At 44.7% G+C, this 20,874-nt stretch overlaps 1 protein-coding gene across 7 annotated transcripts in view; it reads right to left on the bottom strand.

The window, feature by feature from the left end:
* Positions 1 to 1,245: 1,245 nt before the first annotated feature.
* CADM1 (cell adhesion molecule 1) overlaps positions 1,246 to 20,874 on the bottom strand; it is a 339,012-nt gene continuing 319,383 nt past the window's right edge. For 6 of the 7 annotated variants that reach the window (XM_019715453.3, XM_019715454.3, XM_019715455.3 and 3 more), the window contains 2 exons: positions 10,309 to 10,440; positions 8,098 to 8,287 (listed from right to left, as the gene is read on the bottom strand). In XM_019715453.3, the coding sequence (XP_019571012.3) occupies positions 8,169 to 8,287; positions 10,309 to 10,440 (251 nt within the window). In that variant the 3' untranslated portion in view covers positions 8,098 to 8,168. Of the gene's footprint in view, positions 1,659 to 8,097; positions 8,288 to 10,308; positions 10,441 to 20,874 lie in introns of those variants that run through there. The other variant, XM_074335447.2, reaches the window with a different exon arrangement.

Here is a 20,874-nt window from a genome sequence, read left to right as displayed (position 1 = left end):
CTTACAAAGAGGCTTGTCGAAGCGAAGCAGACATCAAATTCTGAAAGGCAAAATACCTCCTTGGTACCCACACCTGGTTTCTTCTGAAATCCAGCTGGCAGAAGTGTGTGTGGGGCACAGCTTCCCCCACCAGCTCACTCCGTCTGAGACCACCTCAGGTTTTCCACGAGTCCCACAGCAACCCTCCCCCTGGTCTGGGCCCTTCAAACGGGAAAGACTTAAGGGAGTGCCCAGAGTTACAAGTTTTACTGGCAGTCCTTAAAATAAGGAAGAGGGCTGGACGCCTTGTTTTTTGTCAACAGTTGGAATGCCTTAGACTGGTGCTAAAATAAGCTGTGTGCATAGAGGCAGCTGCGTGGGCAAACACATGGTCAGCATTTGCAAGGAGCCAGGCAGGGCAACGTCTAATACTTCTGCCTTTTGCCTGCCTGGCACAACAAAGGAGAATGATTTTTGCCATCAGCATTCTCGCTATCACGGAATCATTGCACAATTTAGTATGATTAATGGTTTCCATTTAGGAGAAGCTGAGAATGAAAACAGTGGGGCAGAAGCGGCAACTCGGCTGGGGGTGTTCACGGCTGCAACTAGGGTGGAAGGGCGTGAGAGCTGGCCAGTGCCTGCCGGCCATGCCCTCTACCTTCTCTTCCCAGCATGATTGGGGAGGCACTGTGGGGAGAAGAAACACATGGCTTTTGACATGCATTTGCAAAAACAGTCTGAAAGCTGCAATCTTGTGATGCACTGTTTGCTGTTTCATCTTTGCAGCCTCCCAAACATTATGAATGAGAAGCTACTCTTTCTTGACCTGCCTAAGGGAGTTTCATTCTCAGAGGTTCCTAACTAAGGGCTGGGTCGAGGCAGCTCGGTGATGGGCTGTGTATACAGCTAAAGCTAGCGGAACTCACTACACCACTTCTTGGCATTCCTGATGGTCACACGGGGATGTCACATGGGGATGGACCCCACCTGTGTGCTAGGATGGTAGCGGTGGCCTTCTGCACAGCCACCCTTTGTCTCTGGAGCCCCCAGGCTGGTGGACCTAGTCTCAGGTCTCATCCGCTGGTCGTCCCAGTTCTTCTTCATTCTGGAGCATCCTTTTCTTTCCACTTCTGTAGACATTGCTTCTTGTCAGACTCCCAGCTGCTGGAGGTGAGTGGTGAGACAACGGCAGGCATAGCCAGAGACTTGTGGGTGCTGATAGAAACCAACCGGGAAAACACAGAGGATTCAAGAGGGCCCGCATTTTTTTTTTTTTTTTTTTTTTAGCAATAGCCTTTGTGACTGAAGCCAGAAAGGGAGAAAATTGGTGATCTTGGCTGAGTCTAATGTGACTCAACGCCCTTCTCGATGCATTGGTGTCTCTGCAAGGAAATCTATTATTTTTCCATAAACTGTCTTAAGCATCTCCCGTGCTAAATTTCTGGCTGTGTTAAGGATCAAGCCATCAAGAACAACTGTGAATGTTATACACTTTCAGCAGCAGCAATGCGCTTTGGCGGGGAAGTAGGAGCAAAAAACCCAAGTAGGACATTTCGGTTGACAGTAATGGCATTTTCCCTTCCTTGTCCAAACGATAAAAGATTCATGCTCCTAATTGCAACACTATAGCTGCCCCCATCACTTTATTCTGGGAGAGGAGGTTAGAGAAAACAGGCCTAGAGAGAGGGAGAGAAAGAGAAAGAGAGATGGATAGTAATTTCGTCACTAGCTAACAAAGACTGATTAGTGCGAAGACTTCCTTCCATAGCAATACTTTCTAATCAGGTCTGCTGTGTCTGGGCAAACAGCTTTTGTGGATTAGCTAGACTCGAGCCTGCCAGCATCCGATGCAAGTTTAACCGATGACATACACAACTACAGAGAAAACAAACCAAAAAGAGTAATAACGTCACACATTTCAATATTCAGCAACCATTAAGGGATTTAAATATTTGCTTGCTATTAAAGGCTTGCATTAGGCTCTTCCAACACCAGCTCTGGAAGACTGAAATATCAATTACGGATCAATTTTCCCCCTAAGTAAACACTAATTCAGGATAAACAGTATTAGAAGATGCAATCGTTAACATTGCTGACTTCAGGATGGACTTCCTGCTGGTAACAGCAAGTTTAAGCCTGGTGATTAATTAACCTGAGAAGATAGCACTTAAGGAAGATTTAAGGCGATCATGTCTGAAATATGACTGTGAGCCAGTGCATGCTTGGAGGGCAGCTGGAAAAGTCCTGGGCCCAGAACATGCGTTGATTTGACTCTCAGTAGTGGTCTTCACTTTCCCTGGAATCATCGCCACCCAGTTCAACACCCCAAAGGATTAGGAGAGAGTTAAATGGGAGTCACGAGTGGGTGTGCATGTGGGAGACAGTAAAAGCAGCAGACTTTAAGTCAGGTAGGTTCCTTGTTGGAATTAAGTCCGTATTTAAATGTAAGGCCTGAGTTGCATTTCCTGGCTTGACCATCAGGGGCAGTAGACATCTTACATTCACTTTGGAATGAAAAATAAAAACATAAAAATCAAAACAAATATAATTTCCTGTGTATAAAAGAGCCTAGAAGCTGAGGATTGGCAGACTTGAAAACAAAAGATTCTTGCTTTCAAGTCTCAGTTTTGGGGTGCTCACATTGTATGTGTGCTCAACACCCTCTTTTGGGCATGTGTGTGTAATGTGTCTGTGTGGGAAGGGGCGATACGGGTAAATAAAACACCAGGGCTTGTATCAGAAGCACATTTCACTATTTTGAGATGAACACGAATAAGACAAGGAATACTGCTTGATGTTTTTCTACCATGCCACGCCTCATTCTGAAGGCCCCTCACAACGTATGCTAGCAATGGTGAGGCTTTGCTTAGCCATCATCAAAAATGTCATTCCCGCAGGGGAGAACAGACACTCTGTCTTGGCAGGTCCTTGAGAACAATGGGCCCTAAACTCAGGGCTGGCTGGCTGATTTCTTCAAGGCCAACCTGAAAGCTACCTATGTCGAGGATGAACTTACAAATGTCAAGATTGGAGATACTACATACAAAGTGAAATGCAGGCAACCAGGGTCTTGATTAGTCTCCCTTTAAACAACTCCTACTTACTCAGTGTCTGTGTGCCTGCCACTGACTTTAACATATTGGCCCACAAGCTCATTTGAATGATGGCCAAGAGTCCTTTTCCTTCTCCTGTACAGGGTCAGGACGTCCAAGTGCCTCCCTTGGCAATACTTCCAAAGAGTACATGTGTGGTTGTGGAGACAAATTTCACTCTGAAGGAATCTGGCTGCCAGTTATTCATGACTAAGGCATCCTGGCAAAATGGTGCATATTAGCTCTGGGCAGAAGTTTATAATGAAAAAAAAGCATTCAGTTATGCAGTCTTTCTACGTGTAGCATGGTGACTGCATGGTTGCTTTAAGTTTCTGGATGCCAGAATCAAAGGAACATTTCTCCATGGACTAAGTCCACAGCAGTGCAAGAATTACATTTCGAGTATACAGAGGACAGTGAAAGATTGCACCAATTAACACCCGCATGTCACCTCAGGGTTTCCGTTGATGTATTTGGAGAACGCAAGCAGGCCAAAACATTGGAAAACTCTCCAGAGGAAACAAGGGCCATTTTCCCTCCCGTACCCAAGGCAGGCCCGGCAACTTATCAAGCTCCTGCTAACTTGGACTGCTTCTGGCATCTTCTCATTTGCATACCCTGTGGAATTCAAAGGCAAATGTGCAGCCAGTTGCCACCTCACTTCAGTAAACTTCCGGGGTCCCTTTTCTGCAGGTTATAGCCCAAACTGGTGCCTCATGCTACAGACAAGGGGAGAGGGCTGGGCACACTAAACATAGTGTGTGCCATGTGGCCTGGAATAGCTCTACTAATGGTGAGGAGACAGGGGTCACTAAACATTCTGAGGCAAGCTTCACAAGGGCGTGAGGTGTCCGCTTGCCTGGGGTTTCACAGCTAGTAAGTGGTGAGCAGGGTTAGGAACCCAGGCAGTCTCTGTTAGCACACACCCTTGATCTCTGCCCTCTAGCCCCCACAACAGACTTTTTATATAGTTACGATGAATTAGTGCTGCCCACTGCTCTCTGCTCTGACAGAGGCCCCTGAAATCTTGACTCCTGCCTGGACTTCGAGAACAGCCGCAAGACTGATTCCCAACCACCAAACCTCATCTGATTTCAATTTATTCTTCCCGTACAAGTCAGAGGGCTGGCTTACTGCCCTTGGTATCTGCGACTCATATCCCCTGTCCACTAAACCATCCATTGAGATCCAGCTGGGGTCCCAAGTTCCTCCAGGAAGCCCTCTTGACTGCCCAGTCTTCATTGATTTCCCTTCTCCAGAAATTCCCACAGCACTGTCTGGGCTCCTTAACTATGTGGGGTGGAGCCCCCACAGCTGAGGGCCATTTCATGTTTTCACGTGGGTGGAACTGATGCCCTGATTAGCCTCCAGGGACTACTTTTCTCTGTATTTCTCCTTGCTGGATACAGCAGGTGCTCACTAACTGCACATTTGATCAACTGATTTTTAGAGACAGGCAAGAGACCAGGCCAGGATGGAAGAGGCTAAAATGCGATCCACAGCCTTTGGCTTTTCTGGAGCTTACCTTTTCTTCCACTGCAGAGCTTTCCCAATTCCCTGCCAGAGAGAGAAAGGGGAAACTCAACCACAGCTGGGTGAGTCGGGGGAGAGGGCACATAGGAGCTGGTCGACTATCTGCGCGTTTGTAAGATCAGTCACCAGAAAGTGTTGACGTTGCTCACTTGGGCCTGCAAGGCAAGGAGGACGGCGGACAGACTGACTCCTGCAGTACACCGCCGGGACTGGAGGTCTCGGCAGCCTAAACAGGAAGTGAGAACAATCTTCTACACAGGCGACCACCCCGGTCCTCCGCAGAACAAGATTTCTTTTAAAGGAGAGAACTTGAAATGAAGAAGGCGGAATGAATTGTTAAGACACAAAATTCCAAAGTAAGCGAGACAGGTGGAGCAGCCAACACAGGAAAGTTGGTGGGGGTGGTGGGTGACGAGAGGGGAGGGGCGGGAGCCGTATCCACGGGAGGGGCCTGTCCCAGCCGGCCCACCACTGCATCCCGTGCACCTGCACAAATCGCTGAGTCCGCGCCGCCAAGCACCTGGCCCACCTGGCCACTGAGAGGGGAGAAGAGAACGAGGGCAGTAAGGATGAGCGGAGGAAGAGAGCGAAATCAGATCAAAGAAACCAGGCGGCAGCATTTCCCAGCGTCTGCTGCCGGGTTGTTGGCAGCGGCGCTAGGTTCCGAGGAGGAAGCTAGACCAGAGGCCCATGTCTTCTCTCACGCCGAGGCGTCCAAACAAAGTCCATAAAGAGATTAAAGGATCACTTTGTAACATTAATTTTTTTATTAAGAAGACAGATATTTTATAGTACTTTTTTTCTTTTTTCTTTTTTTTGTAAAAATGGTATACATGAACCAATACAAAATGCGAATGGGAACATGTGAATATGGAGTTTCTTACACCGTAACATTGTTCATGTACACCTTAAAAACAACTGGCCTAAAGGGAAAAATAAGACGTCGGTGTGACTAAAGAACAAGCTTATTTGGCATCAATTATACATCCTTCATTATTTTATATTCCTTTAAAAAACACAAAAAACAAGTTTGTTCTTTCTTCACTCTAAAAAAAGTGATCAACCTGTACAAAGTAATACTCAACAATACATTTCAAACAGTGCACTGTATACTTAAGAAAAAATACATAAACCAATATACAACTAAAATCCATAATTTCCTGTTTTTGCTTCGTTTTATTATTTTTTTTCCAATGTGTGGGGCCTACACTTTGCAATCTACCTGAGACGGAAAACACCAATTGAAACACATGAACCTGAGACATGTCAACATTGTAAGCCATAAAGTTACATCAGGAACACTGCACTACTGTACACTTTTCAAAACAGAAAGATGGGAGGTCCCAAAAATGAGATGCCAATTCTGTAAGCAATGGTAGGTTTTGTTTTATTTTCCTAAAAAGAACAACTGAAAAAAACCTTTCAACAACATGCTAAATGGTTCTCACCCTTTGATATGGTTATACTATGGTCAGAATGGGTGCTAAGGGCTCGGAATAGAGCTGCACATTATAAAATTCATTGAAAAAGGGATGTTCGTTGTGGCTTTTTGTCTTGGTTAAGTGCCTAGGGATAGGAGAGGGGAAAACAAAAATGCTGCTCGATAATGGATTTTCTTTTACATACCAGTCCGTTCCCAAAAGGCCCCCATATTGCAATGGTTCTATCAAAGGTTAAAATAAAGACAAGAAAAATAAACACGCTTTCAAATAACAAAGAGTTGACACTTTTTTCCCCTTAAATAAATCAGCGTTAAGTTTTCCACATAATGTAACAATAGTAAAAATGCACCTTGCAAAATTCAAAATTACTCACTGAAAATGTTATATAATATATATTTATATATATATATATAGAGATCTATCTTTTTTGATGCCATCTTTCCAAAGGGACTGTTTTCTGGAGTCTGGAGCCTTACCAAAACATATGGTAAGAGTTTAGTTTTTGTCCTTCAGGACTACTTTTAGATTTCCTAGACGTTTCAATGAAAATCCCCACATTTCTTTAAAAAAATGTAAATGGTAATTTGACTCCTCTACCTTTTCCCAAGGCTCCCCATCTAAGATATGTTCAAGGTAACTTATTTTAGTAGCTATGCACTATGGCTGCCATCATGCGAGGATCAGTAATTTTTTGGCAGATGGTTCTTAAGGCTGAGGAAAGAGGCCAAGGCTAGTGTATGAAAGGTAAAAAGATAAAAACACTCACATTTGAGTTTTGATTAAGTAACTGAAAACCCCTACATGCTGTTTTTCCACCTCTGCTCTGACCTTTTGAGAACTGAGATCGACAGCAGACCAGTGTGAGAATAATACTGGCCCTTCTTTTGTACCTCCTGCCTTTGTCAAGCCAAATCTGAAGGAATGAAAGTTTCACACAGATTCGAGTTGGAAATCCCAGCATGACAAATATCTGTAATATACAGTACATGCAGGACACATCCTACTGCCTTTCTAACTAAGCACAAAGGAAAAAAAAAAACCTGTCCCATTCAGTCATTCGCACACCGTAAGGACTTGCTTTTTCCTACAAATTAGTGAGAAGTAAGGCCGATTGGGAAAGGTGGACGGAATCATTTGGAACAGAAATAACCAGAGCAGAACTATCTTTCCCCCCTCCCTACTTCCCCTCCTGTGGCAACTCAAATATGTCCACTTATATAAAAGGAACAGCCCTCACTGTCAGGTCTGTTTAGGGCACTGAAAAAGGAGGAGCCCCTCCAACCCCAAGCCTTTCTGGACAGTGTGGGGTATCTATACTGAGCCGTCTACAGATACAGAATTAAAGACAGATTCAATCTCATTGTGACACACCTCACTTGCAGATAACCCTGTACAGTAATGTAGTTCCACAGCAAACAGAACATTTTCTGAATCACAGTCTAAGTTTCTAGTCTTCACTGCTCTAAGTATTTGCAACATGGGCAGCAGCAAAGAGTTCTCATTGTTTGTTCACCCAAATCTTTACGACAACAGAGAAGAATGCATTATGGATACACTAAATTCTGAACTATGAAATCTAAACTGTGCTGGTTCTCCTTTTATGAAACTGAACTTTGAACAGAAAGCAGTTACTTCAACAATAAACAGAAAAGTAAAAACAATAGCAAAATAAGGGGGAAACGATTCTAAGGAATCCCAGCAGGCAAATTCCAAAATGGGAGATTTTGGAAAAAAAGAAATTCAAAAATTTTTTGGAAAAATAAATGCATACAAAGGAAAAAAAAAAAAAAAAAAAAAGAAGGAACGCAACAAACAAACAGAAAACAAGGCACAGAATTTTCTGCAATCTATCCAAACTAAATCCAAGCATCCAAGTTTGACTTGGTAGGAAGAAATAAAAAATTAAAAAACAAACAAACAAAACAGAGGTGTCAAACAGCAGAGTGTACTTTTCAAAGAACATTTTTTTTTTACACATCAAAGCCCAAGCCTTCCCAGTCTCGCACCTTTCCACCCATTCATAAAAAAACACACGAATTTCTGGCAAGTTCCAATATCACTGTCTCTTTATCATCTAAATAGGGCCAGTTGGACACCTCATTGAAACAAAAGGGCTGTTCTAGATGAAGTACTCTTTCTTTTCTTCAGAGTTGTTCTGTCCTCCTTCTGCATTGATTATAGCCGTGTCTGCGTCTGCTGCGTCATCGGCTCCTTTGGCTTCATGAGTGAAGTATGTACCTGAAAGATGAAGGGGTAAAGCACCGTGACTGTCTGATGGCCTCTGTGTAAAGTGGTACAGAGATGGCAACTTGCTTTATAGCCATCATCAGCCGAAGTGGTGTGCAGGCAGCAGAGGGGAAAAAACAATTGGAAGAAGAAAGCGAGGTGGGTGAGACAAATGGGGATCCGGGGGTTCCAAAGGCACCACTCCAACTGAACCGCTGCGATATAATTCAGCAAATGAGACATTAGAGCAGTGATTATGACCAGAGGATGTCAGCAGAGGAAGACGTGAGTGGGAGCTAAAAATGCAGAAAGCTGGAGAGCTGCTGACTAACGTATAAACAGGAAATGCCCAGGACCAATGACCAGATATACGTGCACGCACATGGTTAAAGACCAAAGCAAGAAAGAGCAATTAGCCAATAAATGAATTAGGGCCCTGATGATGTTCTAATGTCACCTCATATTGTTCACTTGAACCCTTGCCTCCCGTCTTCATGAATCATCATTGCCCATCCGTACATAAGTGAAAATGTGCTCGAACTTGCACAAGTATGTTTCATTTTCTTCTGCTTCCATTTCAGAGTGGGGTTCCAGATTGAGAAATAATTTGATGTTATGACAGCTGTAATCAAGGCTTGGGATCTGTCTTAAGGAACAAGTGATCCTCTCGCATAGTGTAACTCTAGATGGACCCAGATTCATGGATTTGCTAATTGGCACAGCCACTTTATAATGACAATAGACAGAAAGGTACAAAGTTGGTGACACTCTTATCACCGAGTCCCAACAGTTTACATGAAGAAAGACAACACTGCACCTCCGTCTGCTATATAGGTAGAGGTTACACTACCTATCATAATCAAAAACCCTCCTCCTATTGTTACATACCATTGAGTAAAAAAGGGCGGAAACATTTGTTGTATTTTCAGGTTTTCAGAGTGACAAATCTGAGAAGGCGGGTGGTCAATGTTCCCTTCCTGTAACCCTTTTTCCTCTGGACAGTGACGCATCTGCCTTCTCCCCCGGCTCTCCACAGCTGCTGGGCAGATTTCTGCCCCACTCTCTGGCCTTACCTTCCTGGCTCTGTCAAGCTCAGCCCCAAGAGGCTGGGAGTTCTTCGCCAAACAGACTGTCTCCTGGGTGTAGGCAGAGGGTGAAGTACACATAGTGCTGAGGGTCCCAAATGGTTTTATGCTCGAGACTGGCAGTTTGGATGCTAAAGGTGGTTGTCAAGTACCTTGGACTTCCATTGCTGTGTTTAAGGGACCGTCCCCAAACCCAAGTTTTACAATCAAGCAGTATGCAAGCACCTAGAGCTCGTACTATAGGAAGCCCCACAAGCTCACTGCACAGTGCTTGAGAAAAACAACTGAGAAAGACAAGGGCCGACAAAGAAAAGGGAGAATGAATTACCCGGAGGGGAGAAGAGGATCAGAGCAGCATGGGGCAGAGAGCAGAAGCGTTGGAAAAGATGATTGCCCATCCAGGCTGCACAGTTGATAACTGTGTGATTAATGGCAATTTAAATCACTTGCACTGATAATTTAAAAAATACATATTTATGTGGCTTTTAAGGCATATCAAACCAAGGACGTGTTCTAGCTGCTGTGACCAGCTTACCTGGAGCTTGTGGCCAGGGAGCAGAGCTCGTCCACCTGCTTCACAGGAAGCAGCAGGTTACAGGTGTGTTCTTTCCATGTTTATTGTTTTGGGGTTCATGCCACATCTCACACACCAGCCCCTACTTTGTAATTTTTACTGTCCCAAATACCGGATTGTCTATTAACAAATTTATACAGCCTTATATTTAGAGAAAATCCAAATCAAGGAGTACTACTCATCAACTCTCAAAGTCCAAATCAGCAGCTGCTAAGATTTCTGTTGTTGTTTTTTTCTCTCTCCCAGTTTCAGGGATCAAAGAGGTTATGCGGCCACATAAACCAAATTGCCTATCAAGGACAACCTTGTAAAGTCCCTGAATGCAGGGGCTGCGGTGACATGAGGCCTCCTGCCGGCCAGAGCACCTCGCTTACCTTTATGTCTGGCAAAATAGCGCCCCAGAATGATGAGCAAGCACAGCATGGCGAACACCACCACGGCCACGACACCGCCAATCACAGCATGATCCACTGCCCGTATCGAGCCTTCTTCACCTGCTCGAGAATCTGTTGAAATTAGAAGAGGAATAGGGATGTAGAGCTCATAATGAGATACCAGGAACCCTGGTGACACTGTCTCCAGGGTCAGTGGGCACCTTCTTTTTTAATAGAGGAGCCACAGAGGATGATCTAGAGATGGATCAAGTTACACTGAGGGAACAAACTGACCTGTCCAGTTCCGAATTGATCCGTTCTCCCCACAAGGCAATTTCAATATAAGCAGCATAGGAGCTCTAATGCATGTGGAACAAGCTTAGGGAGCAGGGAAGGAAGAAATAGAGTCCATCCCATCCTAATTGGCCTAGCGTTCACTCTGTCTGTATCCAGTTGTAGATCCTATTAAGGAGGTCGACTTAACTATTTAGGGGCACCTTCAGGCAGTAACAGCAGCTGTGGAGGGGAGGCGAGACGCCCAGTGACTTATTTCCAATAGATGCCCAATGACTTACTCCCTGCCAGGTATATGCACAGGAAAAGTAAGGAGCTCCAAACCCACAGCTGCCTAGAGATAAAACAAGGATTATGAGACTAAAGACAAGTGACATGCCTGCTACCTTCAGGATGTATGAGGGAGGAAGCCTCAATCTAATATCTAAAAACCTATTTCAAAAAAGACAGCAAGGAATAATTGTCCATTGCCACAGATGGTTTTTATTTTATTTATTTAACACTTCACGATGCAATTAATTTTCCTTTATAAGCATCACTCCCTCAGGATGTCTTCTTCCAACTGAGGAACGACATGTTTGGCTGGGGAACGACTCCAGAATGAACCCAGAATGAGCTATGGCAATGTGGGATGGACGTATGGCAGCGTAAACAATTTTAACTTAGGACTGTGGCTACATCACCCCTTGCTGAAATCCTAATGGCACCTGGGATTTATAATGCAGTAAAAAACAATTATTCTCCCGTTGATTAATACATTAACATTTTGGAGTGGAAGCTAAACCATTGTCTTTTTTTTTTTTTTATTGAGTCAAGTACGACACCTCCATTAAAATGATTTACTAGCTGTACCTTACAATTTAAGCACAGCAGCAACAGAAACGGTAAAAATCTTTTAACTTTACATGATTTGTGAAGTCATATGTGAAGGATTTACCATTTAAATCTTTCAGTACAAGAAGCACATGGCCTATAAATCTGTCCCCTGTGCAGTTGCTGGACGCCTAAGAGAAATGCATTTCACCAGGAAGACTGAGAGTGCAAATTCAAGTCAATTTTTAAGAAAGATTTATCTCTGTCTCTCTCCAAAGAACAGAGCAAATCTCTGAAGCCTCCACCTCTAATAATATTTGAAGTTTATCGATCAAGTGTACAGATCCGTGACAGCTAAAGGTAATGGTGCTCTTTTGAGCCGAAACCTGATACAACGCTTTCAGCAGGAGGGCGTGATTTACACTTTCTATCGATATTTCCAATTCTGCTCCGAGATTAAGTACTGAAGGATGTGGGGAAATAACTCGTGACTGAGGGGTGCATGTAAAGTGCTTTGATTAAAAGAGTTTAAATTTAAAAATGAAGTATTTAAAGTGTTTCATTAAGTAACTCTTGAAGGGACTACAAAAAACCCCCACATCCAAACCCAAACAGAAATGCCAAGTCAGAGGCAGCGGCAGGTCGCGCAGGACAGCAGGATGATGGGAGTTTAATTGGAGAATGGAGATGGGTTGGAGGCAGAGTGCACTGCAGCCAATTAGCCCGCTCCGCCATGCGCAAGCCCCTCCAGCAACACGTCTAATCAGCTCGACTTGAAACGTGGTGGAGAGGAATCTCCCTCCTCGGCCAAAAGTGTTGCCTATTGCAGACGCAACAGCCTCAGTGTCTTGAAAGTTATTTCAACAAGGCAGAACTCAGCCATGGACACTTTCTTTTTTTCTTTAAGAGACAACAGAGTTTGTTGAAGGGGTGCACTCCCCTTGGGGACATGGGCTACCTGCTGGAGGATAGTGCTTTACACACTGAGACTCTCACCCCAGCTGCACAAATTCAAAATTGTTCACAGGGAGACAAAAGTAACAGAAAAGCCAGCAAGTTGTGTTTTCCTCAGGGAGCTGTCAAAATAAGGGATCATGTGGAAAGGAGAATTAACTAATCTCCAATTGCTATGAGCTTCAGACCTATAGAAAAATAAGGGTCTTTCCACTACTTTCATGTCTCAGAACTGGTGAGGACAACAGTGGTGTCAGCCATTGAGGAGAGGGAAAAGTTCAGTACAGGGCGAGAGGTGAAGAGAGGTCTAGTACCCAAAAGACTGAGAGCAGAGAAGCTTCGAGAAGCTGTCCTAGGCACAGACCTAACCCATTTGGAGAAGGACACGCTCATGTCCACTGTTAAAAGACTGCCTCCTCCATGCTTAGGCACAGGAACATTCTAGAAGCCTAAGAGAATATGAAAGAGAGAGGGAGGGAAGGGGGAAGGAGGGAGGAAGGGGGGAGTGGGGGGGGAGAGAGAGAGAGAGAGAGAGAGAGAGAGAGAGAGAGAGAGAGAGAGAGAGAGAGAGGCTCTGTGATAAAGAAAAACAAACACAAAACCTCATAGGGCAGTATCTGTGCAATTAATTTCTCTAGCCAAAACCATTCATTTCACCTTTGCTCCCCATGAACAGAGCTAAAGATGCTCAGTGCCACTTTCTTCCCTGCACTTTGCCCACATTAAAAACCTGGATTCTACTAGTTATTCTCCCCACCCTCAAGGACATACATATTTTAAATAATTATTTATAAGGGTAATCTCTTCAGCTATCTCTTGATACTCACTTTGATCTGAAAGTTCACTACCACCAGTTAATCACCAAGACATTTTTCCTGCCTTCAACTACTGCAGATGGACACGGAAGGTAAGTGATGTTTAATTTACAGGGAACCTTGCAGGTTGCTAGCTCCTCACCGCCTCTTCCCACCCCCACCCCTCCCCGGGGCTTACTGCCAGAGGGATGGATAGAGTTCTGGCGGCTCACCAGGAGCCCTGCCACGCCTGGGCATGCCCTATGAATATCGGTGCTATTTCCAGACTCATCTCACTCTTTCCTTTTGTTTCCATGTGTGGGACGAGGGGGGAGTTTTTTCCCCCCGCCCCGTGCTACTGACTGGCACAAGGTGGTGGTGGGGAGCAGGGTGAAAGCTGGTTACCTATTACTAAGGAATTCCTGCACCTGTGGGCTGGTGCCTCGCTCCTGGCAAGAGGCAACAGCACAAGCTGTCATCAGAGGTAATGGGCTAATGGAGTGGGATAAAAACTGAAGCCTGAAGGGCATATCGACCTCCAAAAGGAGCCTTGCTCTGAGTGCAGCGGGGCTTGGCCTTTCCTGTCCCACCCACAAAGCAAGAGCTCTGCCCAGTTCCTTGAGAAATTCCTTTTACGTGAAAAACTTGGGAGTGTCTATGACTTTCATCATCATCCAAAAGTCCTGCTCCTCGTGGGCGCAGACCCTGTCATTCAGGCCCCACGAACCTCCCTGGCCGTCCTGGGGACGTCCTCTCCACATTGCTGGCTCCTTTTCTCAATAAGGCAGAGAAGGAAACCACAGAGCTAGATTCTACAGTTGCCTCCAGCTTCTACACTGAAAATAAACATGCCTGATCCTCGGGCACACAGACAGCTCTTCAATTTAGAAGGTAATGTTTTCCTCTTCTTTCCCTTAGTAACAGGTGGAATATGTTCCTGGTTCTGGGACTAGGCTCAGCCCCATCACCCTGAAGAGTAAAGCCACGTTTCTGCTTGGTGTACGCTTGTGGCGGAATGGTTATTTCAGCCGTGAAGAACCAAGCATGTTTGGGTGACACCTCCCGACTGGAGTGAGGAATTCCATCCAAACCATTTCATGTGTAACCTCAAGTAACTTAGGCCTAGTCATTCTGGGAGTCTGACTTTTACGTGCACTTTGCAAATGTTGGGAAGCGTTCATGACAACTCATAGTCGTGGCGCAATCCTTCCTGTACTGTCCCATTCTGCAGCCAGGTCTATGGCTCTAAGTGTGACATGATTCTCTTTAAGGATAGATCAATCATAAACTGCTTGGTATTCGTGAGTTAGCTTTCCTTTTGGCAAAAAGCTGGGACAACTTGGCTCCAGGTGAGCGTTTACAAGCTGCCTGCAGAATGCTAAGTTGGCTACTACAGCACGGGTCATAGCTTCAACCCCCAGCGTTTGCCTAGCATCTTAGAAACTGCAAGGACAGAAACATTTTAAAGGAACTCCCAAGAGGGATGCCCCAAACTGCTTGAAATTTCTTTACCTTGGGCCAAGTGTCCTGGCTCCATCCACAACTTATGGGCACTGTGAAGGGAGTTCTAAAGGCTGTAGTTCCCCAGGGCCTGACAAGAAAAGTGACTGCTGGTGGAACATCAGTCTCCCTCCCGCTCCCTTCAGGGGACTCCTCTTTCCCTACTTGTCCTCAGATTACTTGCCCGAGTCATCCTCAATGCAGCCCTCTGCGGTTGTGCTGCCTGTGTTAAACGGCTCTGCAGCAGATCCTGGTTTCTATGGCTACTTTACCACCTGGCATGGATCGCCTAACATAAACTGTCATGCGGATGCCTTGATCAAGGATCTGTGATGAACCGAGAAGGCTCTGCTGCCAAAAGCAGGGATCCATGCAGAGCCAGGGGACGGCCAGTACACCCTACACAAGCTCCTTGCAAATAAGGACTTCGGCCGGAAGTCACTGAGCAGACGACTCACTGTGACTGCAGCCTCCCACCTTGCAGCCAGGCCGCAGTCTGAGGCTGGCCTTTATACCAAGAGGGCACCACGTTTTCTACCTGAGGAGCGGAAGTGGGATGCAGTAATACACAGTAGAACAGACGGCACAGGCAGGACACCGCCCTGCACTGGCCTTCCTTCACATTTCCAAACACTGCCAGCTCGTTTAAAAACTTGGGGACAGCTGGACACTCCCCCTTAGATGCTCATATCTATTCTTTCCAAAGGTTATAAACTACCTTAGATCTCATCTTAAAAACCAGTAACATGGGCAGAGCCTAACATCGGTCCTCCTACTTCTATTTATTGGACAATACATGTGCTCTGCCTTCTGTAACTTCCTCATCTACGGACGACTGGAGAGAAGTTAGAATTCTTGACTTTCTGCAACAGTTCTGTCACTTGGTTTAGTTCTAGTCTTTTTCTTCGGCTGAAATCTTGCTGGGCAGGCCAGTTTAATTAAAAACTCTTAGAATCAAAGTTTATAACGGAAATGCTGCCTCCAGCTGCCTGGGGCTGTAGGAGTTCGCCTGTCTCAGAAGCAGCTTAATGATGATGTCATTTGCTATTCCTTGCTAGGAAGAAAGAAGAAACCTGACAGTGGATTGTCCACATCTGAGGCAAAAACAAAATCTGACCTCGAAGACAAAACCAGATCCAGAAATCTGGCACCATCTGAACACCACAGCTCCTCGTCCTCGTCCCCAATCGTGGCTCCCATCACGGCAACAAAAATACACGTGCATTTTAAAGAGGACGGCTTTATTACTGAAGGGGAACACACTGAATGGCATGCGCTGACAAAATGCCATATTATTTGCTAATCCTAATATGTTATTCTTCTTTAAGATTTGCTTTTCTCAGCACCAATTCAATTATAGATGCTACAAATCCTTCTGACATTTAATTCCCTCCTGTCAGAGAGTAGTAAATGTATACAGTACACGCACGGCTTTCCCATTAAGATGTTAATATATATTGGAGCGTACTAGCTTCTATGCAGCGTAACCTTTCTTTTCTGTCTTCTTAGAAAGTGGAAGGGAAGGAATAAATGTAAGACAAGAAAATCATGCAGATTCCTATATAGCATCCCAGGCACCTAGTACTAGCCGTCAGCTGCGTTTCGTTCCTGCAATGGAACTGCAGCTACACCAACATTTCAAAGGAACTATGTTAAGCTACTTGAAGAAAAACTGCAGTCATCATCAGCATCGTGCCACCCAGAGCTCAGTGTGCGTTCATTTAAATGAGAAGCATGGCACACAGGCTTTGGCCGTACAGTGTCCACTGCTAAGTGACCAGGACTCAGGGCTCTGCCAGGCTGTCACTGCCTACCTTAGCCTCCAGAAACAGGCCCGGACAGGAGATGCAGGAAGAGTTAAGAGGTCATCTCCTGCAGGGTCCACTGGAAAGTGCACTGGACTTGCCCTCCAATCTGGGGTAGAAGCTGGGCTTCATTGCTGTTCTCTGTGGCTGCAAGATCAATCAGCCAACCTGCGCCGCTCAGCACAATCATGCATTTCACAGGGTCGTTCTGAGAGGTCAGTGTGTTGCTGAATACGGAAGTGCCTCTAGCCCAGGGCTTCATTCCATTTCGTATCACCGACTCAAGGCAAATACTTATTAGCTCTTGGGGGTAAGGGTTATTCTGCACACTCAGCATTATTCTCAGATGGTGAGATGCCCCATAAACACTTGCCGAATTGAAGTCACCAAACCCTTTGTTTTCAATTATGCAGAATGGCACAGCGTGACTGATGGTCTACCTGTCCTGTGTGTGGTCAAGGCTGTGGGCCTGGCAGCTGAAGGCCACCGAGTCCAAGTTATGATTCAGGTGGACCATTTGAGTATCAGGATATTAACTTGCTGTCAGCTAAATGTAAGAACAAGTGTTGTCGTTTTTTTAATGTTGATTTTTCTCCCTTCTCAAATAACTTGAAGTAAAAGGATGCAATCCTCCCAAGATATTTAGCATTACCAGAGAAACCAAAGGGCATCCTCATGAGTCCTCTCTGTCTGTCTCATAGTAATAAGGGCTCAGAACCATGATGCCTTTTCCATTCTAAGCACCAAGAAGGCACTGAGGATGGTACCAGTGTTTTCCTTAAAGGAGTATGTACATCTGATAGAGTACAGGGTTGTGAAGCATTTCCAAGCTTACATTTCCCACTACAATCTCTCTGTGGAGAAAGATGCTTCAGTGCACCTCAGACATTTGGGGGTGTGACAATGGATTAATGAATATGATGGAGCCACCCCAAAGCAGTGTCCAACCTGTAGAACTAGAATTCACATTTTGCCTTGTAGCCTGCCAACTTTTTAATTCGGAGGAAAGTTCCTCCAAATTGAAGGAGGAACTTTAATTTGATGGTCGCCTTCCTCCCCGTGAGGGACATGGGAGCATGTTGGATTATGGGAAGAGCAGCAACGCGATGAAGTTCAAAGTCACTCGTGAGAAAGTCATGGACAAGCTGGAATGAAGCCAGCATGATTTGTCAGTCTACTGCCTTGTACAAAATGGAGTTTTAAAATAAGGGAATCTACGTGTTTAACCTTCTGCAACCCAATACTTTCCCATGGCATTCAGAGCCATCTCCATGGGAAACTAATACCATAATTTAGGAGAATCTGGGGGACAATGGCACTGAAAACATCTGAGCAGAATTGAAGGTCTTCTTTGAAGGACAAAGCTTGATTTAATGCTGCCGGAGCTCTATCTAGGTTAGTTAGTATGTGGCTCTACATCTGACGGGCTCTGGAAAGCCTCCCTTCCCCTCCTCACCCTGTGGGTGAATAGAGTGAATTGAAAAGGGTCCGAGAGGAAAAGGATTCCCAAGACCCCCGAGTAAACGAACTATGGATTTCACAGGGGGAAATAATCACTTTAAATCAGAATCTCTATCTCCTATTGAGGCAGGAAGACCCATATGTTCAAATTCTGACTGTCTTTCCCCCCCACCCCAGACTGTGTCTTGAGTAAGTCATTTAACCTCAGGAGCCCCAGTTTCCTTATTTGTAAACTGAGACTAAAAACCCTTCCTTAACAATCTCACAGGATTTTCATGAAAATGTTCCCATGTCTGGCTCAGTCTCATCCACTGGTCTTCCTGTCCCAATGGCTTCCCTGGTGAGCTTTTCTAAACTAGCCTCCACCTCTTCCCAACCTCAGTCACTCATCCTCACTTTACCCAGCTCTGTTTTGTTCACAGCACTTGTCACTGTCCGACATTACCTTGTGTTTTGAGCCCGTCTCCGCCACTAGAACGTAACTACACAAGACCAGGGGCCTGGCATGTGAAATCCATGGCAGTTCCAGCTCCTGGTTGGTCTTGTTCACTGCTGCATGCTGGTGCCCAGCCCAGAGCCCAGCACGGGGGAGGAGCTCCAACAATTGTGTCAAGTGAATGAAGGTCAAATAAGATCATTACTATGTGTGAAAAGGCTTTCTGAGCTGTAAATACTACATAGATACAAGTTAAATAATGCCACACTTTACGTTCATGGGCCATACCTTGTATATGTCTACACATCCCAGCCCACCTGGTTTTTTTGTTGTTTCATCATTACTGTTATTATTATTAGTCTACCAAAGAAATGAAATAGCCTCTATGCCAAATCTGGGCCACACATTAGGTGGGGGCTAGTTAAGAGTCCCTCAAAATGCTACGCCGTCTGACAGTTTCTCACACACACTGAGGGCACTCACACAACCAGATGGCCATGCATCCCAGCCTGGAGCGGGTCACCTGGATCCAAAGACCTTAAAATGCTTACCGTATCTACATTTAGGCTACATTTTGAGCCCATGTTTCCCTCGTAATCCATTTAGGGGACTAGAGTTGGCTCACCAGGATATCTCCTTAACACTTGGCATGGATTATCAAAGCCATTTAGAATTTGCCCTCCACCCATACTTTCATATGGATTGTGAGAGAGATGTTGTAGGATTTTTTCCAGATCACTTTCTCATTTGTAGGGCAAGAGTTGAAAACATGTTTTGGGGAAGCATGACAGCTCTGGAATTTCTTGTCAGAGCCTTTGCTTCAAAAGCAGGAGACTGATGGATTGCTTGGATTGTGCTGGAGGGCCATTGTCTGGCACAGGGTATATTTACCACCGTACTGCACTAAACAGTCCCCGAGGCCCTCCCATTGCTGAGGCAGTTGGAGACATTTTTTAAAAGTTTTAAAATAAAATAGAAGGATAAATATGCTTAAAGCTATTCTATTCCACATGGGTGGCAATAACCACCAGTTGTCACCAGGAAACAGCAGATGTAATTGATAAAACAATTCAAAATTCTTGTGGATCCATCGTCAATAAAGTTAACACCCAAAAAGTAAATGAAAGGGTTCAAAGTCAAGCTGGATAAACTCCCCAGGTCTGCCAATAATTAAATCACCGAAATACACACCAGCATAATTTTTTAATGCAGATTAAGGAGGAGGATCGGCTGGGCAACTTGCTTTGCTGGGTGAGGATGGAACACCATATGCTGCTTATGAGACTGTCATTATCTTAGGTAGCAGTAGTGCATGTGGGACGAGGATGAAGTGGGGGGAGTGGGGGAAGTAGAAGATAGGCCATCACTATTTTGAAGGAAATGCAGACTACAACATTTATCCATGAGAAGGAAAGGACGAAATTTCCACCCATACAGAGTGAGGAATGAATGGTAATATTATTCATTGCCACAGTTTAGCATTAAATGTGCAACACCTACTCTAATTTATTGATGGACTGTTTAAAACGGGTGTTAACCTGTTTGTCTTGTATTATAATTGAATTCAGTCTCTAGGCTACAGAAATTTGAGAAGTTCATCCTTTCTCAATCAATATGCTCTCCTTCAGTGACCCAATTCAAGACAGCTTCATAAAAAATAATGTATTTTGTTTTAATAAATTTAAACACTATGACAGCTGCTCAATTTTTATTGGTTGTTTTTTTTTCCCTTCAGATGTCTCTTTGCTGCTGAGTGAAGTCAAGCTCACAATCAATAGTAATTGATTAATCAGCATCCCCTTTGAACAAAGGTGCTAATCAGTTTTTGATTAGTTCATCAAACCAGATGCAAAGGCAGCCTGGCCCCAGCCTGCTAGATCATCAGTGTTCTACATGACTTATGGTTCCTGAGCAACATATGACTGCAGGGTTCCTGGAGGGAGTGGGGGAGGGGGCAACGTAGTTATTAATTTAACCGTATTATGATGAACACAAACAGTTGTGGGTTTATTGCTCCTGATTCGTAGGTGATTGATAGAACTGCAACAAGGCCGCATCAGACTTGGTGCAGAGTTGAGACCCAGAGTGTTCCTTAATTGATGATGCTGGGGGAAGAGGGGCATAGCTGATATCGTCCTATTTTCCTAAAGAGGAGAAAAATTACTTCTGCATATCTGAGTGATCTTTGTCTGGCTAATGTGCCAAGAGGGATCAAGGCCAATGAGAACTCTGTCCTTTCTTAGGATTCTTGAGAAGATTCAATTGCCAGGGCCACTGTGTCAGAGAGCAGTTTTATTTAGGGTCAGGATGAGAACTGAAAGCACAGATTACTTATGCCTGGCATTACGTTCTACACAGGGAGAAGGACTTATCTACTCCTATTTAAAAAGAAAGTTGGGCTAATGTTTTTGCAATGTTTCCAAATATACCACAATTAAGAGGCAAAAATGAAACACTTTCTTGATAGGCTGGCTGTCTTTCTAGTCTTCTATTTATTTATCTATGTAAA

This window comes from Rhinolophus sinicus, chromosome 14, assembly GCF_057876585.1.
Source record: "Rhinolophus sinicus isolate RSI-liver-muscle chromosome 14, RSI-T2T, whole genome shotgun sequence".
NCBI lineage: Eukaryota > Metazoa > Chordata > Mammalia > Chiroptera > Rhinolophidae > Rhinolophus > Rhinolophus sinicus.
This window is presented reverse-complemented; position numbering and strand designations above follow the sequence as displayed.